General features: G+C 41.7%; 1 protein-coding gene across 1 annotated transcript; it reads right to left on the bottom strand.

The window, feature by feature from the left end:
* Positions 1–322: 322 nt before the first annotated feature.
* Positions 323–8,197, bottom strand: LOC306909548 (inhibin beta B chain). The gene is made up of 2 exons (XM_079483373.1): positions 7,070–8,197; positions 323–2,370 (listed from the first exon to the last, which is right to left on the bottom strand). Exons 1-2 carry the CDS (start codon positions 7,452–7,454, stop codon positions 1,595–1,597), a joined length of 1,161 nt encoding a protein of 386 aa, XP_079339499.1. The 5' UTR covers positions 7,455–8,197; the 3' UTR covers positions 323–1,594.
* Positions 8,198–9,360: the final 1,163 nt, after the last annotated feature.

The raw sequence follows: 9,360 nt of genomic DNA, 5'->3' as shown, positions 1-9,360 counted from the left end.
GTATTGAAATATGCAAAACCTTTATAATAAATAAAATAAAACAAAACCTGAAGTAGGCCTGTATTTATTGTTTTGAAAGAGTTATTCCATCACTTGTGGCATGTTTAGAAATCGGTGGCTAATTCATACTAATTTGCGGGGATTCTTATCCGCTTTCGCCCCCAACGATGGTTGTGTGTACAGATGGATCTTCATGGTGGTTCTCTATTCTAATAATTCAAGTTCACGTCACACAAATTCATTCAGTAACATTTCCCGTGAGATCATGTCATTATTCCTTGACATTTGTTTCCAGGAGTAACACAACACAGCAAGCACTCAATGCAGAATAAGAAATTTATTTCATAACAGTTACAAAGAACAAAATATTTGAGCATTCCTTTATCTTACATAAGCTGTACAAAGATGGCATGTTTACGATTCTAAATGATCCCGTAGAAATATTAAATATAAAACATGATGTCGATGGAAAAATATGAAATCTTCCATTTGTAGCCAGTACAAAAAAATCAACTGTAAATGGAATCCATTCTAACTTACCCTGATGCACAGTTTAGGCCTCTCGCGCATTTATAAAAAGTATTTCACAAAAGAATCCGATGGCCTGGCCATCTCACAACAGCTAAAATCTTGGCCTCTTTGGTTCCATGATTCGGTCATAATACACTTCAATTGCTTTTTTATAAAAATAACTTGTTAAAACTTTTGTCCAATGGCAGCTTTTCTTCGTTATGAATAATGCAACATCAGTGCAAACATTGTACGAACAATCCGCTCGGAGTAAAAAGCGAAAGTTTCAAGTATTGAGAAGAGTTGGAGTGGATAAAGTGTGTGTCGTCCGGTGTGAGTCACTACTGTACATTGCATAGCTTGTGTGGCACTTATATAAGAAGAACTGAGAGCGGGAACCTGCACCAGAACCTTCATCGAGGCCTTTTAGTCTGCAAGTGCTATTAAATGTGCGTTTACTAGTGTTTTTACAAGTGCTATGCTGCACCACGACATGAACGACTGAATGCTGTATGGCAAACTCGCTTGTTTTAGTACAGTTCATTTTGAACCTGTTAAGATCTCATTATGAAGAACGTGAGATGTTGATCCGGTGTTGGAGTTAATGTTGGAAGTGCTGGTGTTGTTTTGATGAGATGGTGAGTGCTTTCTGATTCAGTTCTGAACTGGTGTTATACGTATAAAAAGAGTCCCGAACATTTCCGTCATCGTCCGTCTACCGGTTGGTCTTCTTTTCAGAAGCAAACGAAACATCAAAAACACGATAAAGTCCCTTTGATACGGAGCTTATGGGCTGTTCACACAGAATGCGTTCTTGTGTCTTAAATGGTTAACGGTTTCTCGTTGCCTCTCGCATTCACGAGACACGTCTTTTTACTTAAAAGAAGTAGAAGACAAAAACACATTCTGTGCAAAGTCTTGTACAAACAATGATTAATGCCTCTCTCGGGTGATATTAAAGAACATAAATATATGTACAAAGATTTGTGCACGCGTGGTGGAGTTTGGGGTGTGAGCGCAGATGATGTTTATAAATATGACTTTGACTATAATGTTTTAGTATTCTCTTTAGCAAGTCCGTTACTCAAGCACATCCGCACTCCTCGACGATCATATTGGGCACGTCACGCTTCACGATGTTGTATTCGTCGTCAAAGTACAGCATGGACATGGTGCTGAGTTTGGTCGGGATACAACAAGAGTTCATGGACCCCGGGCTCATGCCCCGCATGCGGTACTGATTCACCACAGCGGTGTGGAAAGAAGAAGCCGAGCCCGGCACCCCGGCCATGTACGCGGGACAGTTCCCCTCGCAAAAATTCCCAAAGTATCCCGACGGGGCGATGATCCAGTCGTTCCACCCGATGAGCCGGAAGTCGATGTAGAACTGCTGGCGGCAACACAGACTGTTGCTGCCGTCGCATTCCAGGCCTCGCTTACGGATGCGATGTTTGTTATCGGCCGCTTTCGCCTGAACCACCAGGAAGGGACGATGGGACTCGTCGGCCGCGTTCACCAGCACGGGCTGGACCCCAACGCTGTCACAGCTCTCGCACCTCACGTCCAGATTCTGCCGCCGATCGCCCTTGGAGAAAACCAGCTGCACGGCGTCCGTCAGAGGGAAGGTGTGCCAGCCGCTGCGTTTCAGCTCCACGCGTTTCTCCACCAAGTTCCATTTGCTCCCGAGGCCCGGCTCCTGAGAATACACCTTCACCGTCACCTTTCGTCGAGAGCCCTTCTCCAGAACATTAGGCAGCACTTTGAAGTACAGCCACAGGTTGGCCTGCGTCACGTACAGGTTGTGGTTTCCCTCGTTGGAGATGACGAAAAACAAGCTGGTTTTGGAGGTCAGCAACTCATCTGAAAAGATACAAGAACATTTATTGTTTTTCATCAGCTGTTACAGAGCTACGTTAACCAGATGAACCTGCTGAAAAACGACTGAAAGATAAAGCTGAGACTCTAATGAATGAATCTGGGATCTACAGAACATTATTCGCATCTCCTCTTTTGTATCTCATTTTAAAAAATTACACTCCAAACTCAAGACCAACATTTCAAGGCGTTCCTAATGGTCTCATTTCATTCTTGTGATTTTGGTGAGATTCACACCACCAGGCACTGTGTTCATGGTTAAAACGGACCACAGGAACCCTGGGAGATTTCTCATGACAGTGTCGGCTATGACAGGGCTGATCTGGGGTCAGGTCCAGTTGGCTGCGAGTCCAAACGGAGATGAGGAGGAGAGCTTCTGAGAGCACAACACAACGCTTCAAAGACTCCCAGCAAAAGCTGAGGGATCGCACAATGAGCCCTGTGATGTCACAGGAAGTGTGTGACATCACCAGCACATTCAACATACACTGATACAGTGACAGCGTGTCGTGCACACAGAAATTTAGGGAACGAGAAAGAGTGAACGACAGAGAAAGAGAGAGAAAGACAGAGAGAGAGAGAGAGAGAGAGAGAGAGAGAGAGAGAGAGAGAGAGAGAGAGAGAGAGAGAGAGAGAGAGAGAGAGAGAGAGAGAGAGAGAGAGAGAGAGAGAGAGAGAGAGAGAGAGAGAGAGAGAGAGAGAGAGAATGAGAGAGAGAGAGAGAGAGAGAGAGAATGAGAGAGAGAGAGGAGAGAGAGAGAGAGAGAGAGAGAGAGAGAGAGAGAGAGAGAGTGAGAGAGAGAGAGAGAGAGAGAGAGAGAGAGAGAGAGAGAGAGAGAGAGAGAGAGAGAGAGAAAAGTCGGGCTACAATATCATAACTACATCTGTACATTTTCAACATGGATCTTACTTCTTACTGCAAAATATTAAATTATAATGAGTTCTAATAGGTTTATTGTCTTTTGTTGTCTTTTTTTGTGCCCGGTGTAGACACGGTGTTAATCTCTGTAGTTCACAGGAATATTATCCTAATAGAAATCAAATAATCATAGGCCTATTTATTGTTTGAAAAACTAAACTAAAATTAGAAACCTCGCCTTAAAACTCACTAAAACTCTAATCAAGCTAATCTAAATAGCAAATTCAAAAACAAAACAAATACATTTAAAAAGACAAATGCACAAAACAAAGTAGATAAAATGAAACAATCAATGACCATTAAAACTGAAAGAACTCTGCTGTGGTCTCTGGATACGACTTAACTCAATTTAATACGTAAAACTAACAGCTAAACTAACAGCACATCGCTCAACAAGCAGCAAATATTTCCCATCGCAAACTAAATATGAAACGTTTTATTCAACTTTCTAGAATGCCTGTAAAATAACGTCAGCCAGTCAAAGGACCGGCGGCCTCCACATAAAGAAGAAATACGATGTTTACACGACTCTACAGTGTAGCAATGTGAAATCTAGAGGATAAAAATATCTCACACTTCAGGAATGTGGACGAAGCATCTGCAAAACAGACATGAAACAGAATTGTTTTCAAATGAGTCCTAAAAAAATATACTTTATGTTGAGTTATGGGTGTATTGTGTGACATGAATGAAATGATGTGTTGGAAACGGTGAGAGAGAGTAAAATACATTTCTGCCGGTGGGTAACCTACAGTCTTCGAACTGAATCGTCTTGTTCTTTTCGACGTATCTTTTGTTCACTTTTTAAAAAAATCAAACATTACTGGACTCTTATATTAAGCATCCTAGTTCACCCAAAAGAACAGCTTTTGTTATGCAGGAATAAACGCAATACTCTTTTATGCAGCAACAGAATGAATGTAGATGCTACACCTTAATAATCAAGATTTGTGTGAGAAGTGTTTATATTGAGATCTTCAATAAATTGACTTTTGATTGCAGACTTGACAAATCCGAGTATTCTAAAACAGGAAACATTTCTGCTTTTAGCGAGTAGTCATACGCAAATATTTCCATTTGCTCTCCAATAAATCTCATTGAAGTGTAATGAGCACACCCAAGAACGCACTTCTGGTCCAACAGAAAGCACAATAAACAGGTATAATTGTGAATCTGGTATGGCTACGCTTGTATAAACATCATATCAAAGCAACTGGATTCAGCATAAACTATTCATAAACTCCTGACATTTCTCTGGCGAGCCATTAGCCCACAACAGTGGGAAAGAAAATGTCAGGAAGTGGTGAAAGACAAAACTCTTGAGAGTTAAGCTGTCTGTCACAAGTGGAGCAAGACAATATCTGGGTGGGCCTTTCTGATGCTAGCATACAACCTGCCCAGCATGTCCCCACCTGCACAGCAGAGGTAATCTCACGTCATACTGCCATCAGCACACAGCTGGAGATCCTGACAGATAAACAACATCCACTTAGCTGCTTATTTCATACACGCAGAGAGTCCTGATGTAGTCTCATAACTCAAAACGCCAATTACACACCGAGATATCACAATATAACCACTGACAAAACACTAGAGAGATATAAGAAAGGATAAAAGATCAATCACAGCTGAGATCTCCTTCATATCTCAATTATTTCTCATAGACGTCAATAAGAATTAACGGAGAGCAAATGAAAACATCTCAGATATTTCTCCGGAGAAAAAGAGTCTCACAAACGTGTCTGTCATTCGAGTTTGAGAAGAGATGTGTGAAACTGAGCTCAGATTCGTCTCGTCTGAAATCAAAAGTCAATATTGTTGAAGATCTCAATATCAACTCAAACATTTCTCATCACATTGTTTCAACAATTGCACTCTCATTTATTTTGAGGGGAAACATATGAGACACCATTGAGAACTCCATCAAAGCTGTGAAAGAGAAACCTCTGAACAATACAACTTTGCTAACATAATATGACGCGGAGAGGAGCGCTTTCATCACAGGCCGGAGCGGAGGGAATGGGGTTTGGGTTTAGACCTTCGCTCTGCACATTCATCATTGGCTTCTAATAGACAGAGCGAGCGAATTATCCATCTTGGCTCCGGTCCTCACCTGAGTCTCCACACACCATTAAGATGTCAGCGAAACCTAAAGGGACTCAATTGGCCTCTGCCAGCGCGGGGCAGAAGCATTCTTTAAGAAAACGAGATCCTCGAGAAGATTCTGGAAGTCGTCCAGCACTTCATGTCCTGAGGTCACCCTGCATTCTAATGAGACACGGAGACGTGCCAGCGGGTTCGCAGCTCGGCGTCCACCAAACCGCTCTTCGCAGACTCGACCTCTTTATTAAAGCGCTGGGACTGCGAGCACAAATCGAGCATCTTATGAATTTAATTCTGTGTTTTCATTGCGAGCTACGGTAAGTGTGCTGAAACATATTGCGTTTGGTACTTTTACATGTTTCTGGTCTCATTGTGAATGAGTGATCAGAGCATGTTATGGATATAGTCAAAGAAAATGACTAATGTTTTTTTGTTTCACACGGAAACGCATCACATTACAGAACAAAACGGTTTGAGAAAGTTGACTTCGTTCTGTGTTTTGTTAAACCTTTTAACAATCCCCAACAAAAATCTATCAACGGCTAACCTGGCACGGTCAGAACCGACACCGGCCGCCCCAGCCTTCCACCAGGCAGCGATTGAACAATCTGGCAACTACATGTGTTGGTCATTTCAAGTCTCCATCATTTTGCTAAATTGTTCCTGGTCTTGTCGGGGTGCCAGTCTCAGTTTGGCAGCCACCGGCTCAGATGTTTCTTTTGAGCGAGCAGAGAGAGCCACCGGCTCAACGGGCCACAGAAAAACACAGCACAAAGGGTCAGAGGCTCGGGTCTGCAGGGAAACCTGCTGGCTTCACCGTGTGTACTCGCTTTCAGTGACCGTGTTCCAAACGCTGCTCTTCATGTGGACCTGCAGAATTATGGCCTTCATTCCACAACGACTCTTGGGTGTCCTGTTTTTCATTTGATTCACAAAGGTTCTGCAGAACGCCCTCTTTGTGCCCGCAATACATACTTTTGCTGGACTACTGCATACCGCATACAGTCCTAAAGTCCGTGTGACACTTTAAATAATGTTTGTGCTCTTTACTGAAATCAGATGCACAATGAACTACACTAAATACTGGTTTTTAAAATCTAAAGCTGTAATTTTTAGTGAAAAAGTCAACATAACACAAAGAAAATTGAAGAAAACATATAACAGTAGCGGTACTTAAATGTCTTCTATGGGAATTGTTTAACCAGAATGGAGAATTTTTTTTCAAATGCCAATAAAGTTAAATAAAGCTCTCATGAAACCCTCAGCGTTTCTTAGCTTTGATCTCCTTCGTCTCAGAAATCTGACCCAACTCCTCAGCTCATGATGTGATGTGTTATTTCAGTGAGATCACTAAACTGTGCGCAAGCAAAACTGAGATTTCTGATCTTATCTGTTGACTTTATATTTGGCTTTAGATTAATTTGTTTAAAAGACTGAATTGATGTACTGATGTGTTTATAATGAAACATGAAAAGGTTTTAAGGAGCACTGAATCTTTATTCTTTAACTGTGACTTTGGCTTTTAACCTGCTTTAAAAGGCAACCAGTTGCCACAAGCACCCTCTTCACAGTCTCCCCAACATCAGCCGAGCACAGAGGGTATATTTGTTTCATTAAACCGCCCAGAAAATCCACCGAGCAATCTTGGAGAGAGACACACACCTGTCTCGGCGAAACTGATGATTTCCGAAGTTTCCTCCTCCACTTCGTTCGAGGACGCGCCGTGTCCGTCCAAGTTCGGGATCTCCACTCTCCCGTCCGCGCGCACTTTCCCAGCGTGGAGCTTCTTGAGCGCCGTCACCATGGCCGCCTTCGGGATGGGGTGCGTGATGTTGGGTCTGTCCCTCATCTGTAAGCGACTCAGAATGTGTCTTTTCACCGCCTCCAAGAAGTCCACATCCACCCGTGCGGTTCCGTCCGCCTGGCTGAGCCCGCAGGACGCGCAGCTCGTGGTGATGCTCGGGGTTTCGGTGTCCGGTGCCGGTGTGCAGCGGATCGCGAGGATGAAGCACACGAAATAAAGCACTTGAAACGGCAACCTTTTCATTTTAAACGCAATTTCCCGAAGCAACGTGACTTGGTACGCGTGTGTGGAGATGAAAGCGGCGAAGTCCGTATCCGCTTTCCGATACAAAATGAGTGAAAGAGTTAAAAACAGTCAAGCTGAAACATCCACTCATAAAGCGTTATAGGTTTGGTCCAGATTTGACGAATTTAACTCAAATGAAAAGCAATAAATCCTCGGAAAAGCTTCTGATGTTGAATCGTGTCTTTGGCCACTCCGTGGTGCGCTCGGTACGAATGTGAGTGAGAGCTTTCCGTTATATCATCCAAATGTCACAAAGTTTATTTATAAAAACAAATGATTAAGAAAGTAAGCCGAGGACCCTACGATGTGTCCACATTTACCGCCGCGAATGCGCATAAGCACTGTGCGTCATGACATGACTAAAAACCTCCACATTAACGCATTTAAAACCCCTACGGACTAAAAAGGAAACCTGCTGCGGTCTGTCTTTATTTCTTTACGCTCCTTTGTCAAAATTATCCATGATGAACGGAAGAGATTGAATACAAACCACAGAAGACGTCTAATATCGCAACAATGTTTCCAAATGGTCATGCGCCGTTTTCTTTATATTCGCACTTTAATTGAAGGTCCCGTCCTCCGTCGTTGAACATTTTGACTTCCAGAGTGCGTTTTTAACATCCTTCTTCTTCATAGTTCTTGGAGCGCGAGATGGTCTTTGGGGACTTGGGCTTTTTTCCCTTTGCGCACACACACATTGTGTCGCTCGGGGTCTCTGGAAAGTTTTTATACAGGAGGAGAGAACCACGTGGCTCCGGTGGATTATAAAGGCTGAGAACCCTCAGTATGATTTGCAGGGAAACTAATGGACCTTAACTCATATGCTCAACTGGTTTGTGCATTTCTGTGAATGTTGGATACAGATTTGAGCTTAAAGGAAATAAATAATGAGCGTGTTTATGAAATGCAAAAAGCACTAGCGCCAATGTAGAAAATCGTGAGTATAAAATGAACAAATCCCTGTAGATCAATAAGTAAATAGGCTACGTTATTACAGTAAACGATTTATTGATAAGCAGGATACAAAGAATGGCACTTAGTATCATACTTTCACACCGCAACGCATCACTTTCTGTGGTAGTATTACTTCCTTAACGTATGTCACGGTATTTGTTTTAAAAATTAGATTTATTAATAAAAGCGTACTTCACTCAAAGGTCGTATTCTTGCTGAATTAAACGCGCAAGTCTGAAAGAGTTCAAAGTTGTAAAACACTACCCCCATCTGGCTAAACTAGAATTGACAAAGAAGCCTTTCTTGCATTTATTGTTGCAATCAAATAAATCTGGAATAGGCTCCACACAGCATAACATGTAAAGAGAGCAAATGTCATCCACACAAACAGCACAATGACAAAAATAAGTAAATATAAAGAGCTTTAATTATAACTATAGGAATAGAAATCCAGGCTCCTGAGTTGAAACCGAGACTGGTCCAATGCTTTTTTATTTATTAGATATCTAAAGATACAGAATGACATCGATTGTATAAATGAGAGCAAGCCAACTATGAGCCTTTGAAAATACATATATCATTTTTATAAATATTTAAAATATAATCGACCGATCCACAAGCACCGACACACTAAACACGTCTTTCGTCACTTAAAACAGTGGCATCTTCTTAACTTTTATTATACGACTTAGATTGAAAAACAGGCCTACAATGTGCGTGTAAAATGAATACTTTATTATTTATATTGGCTATTACAATCCTACATTAAAAAATAAAAACGATCGGCTGAATCCAAATGTGTTTTGTTAGATGTGACAAAATAATATGTTTATTATAATATTTAGATTATAATTCATAATCATAAAATGGTTAACACGACAGTCTATTCACTATCATAAAAACACTTGAA

This window comes from Barbatula barbatula (genome assembly GCF_947034865.1).
Source record: "Barbatula barbatula genome assembly, chromosome: 20".
NCBI lineage: Eukaryota > Metazoa > Chordata > Actinopteri > Cypriniformes > Nemacheilidae > Barbatula > Barbatula barbatula.
This window is presented reverse-complemented; position numbering and strand designations above follow the sequence as displayed.

Coding starts and splice junctions, on each gene's coding strand:
- LOC306909548 (XM_079483373.1), bottom strand. CDS start 7,454: ATGAAAAGGTTGCCGTTTCAAGTGCTTTATTTCGTGTGCTTCATCCTC. Junction 2,371..7,069: donor CATCAGTTTCGCCGAGACAG/GTGTGTGTCTCT, acceptor GTATCTTTTCAG/ATGAGTTGCTGACCTCCAAA.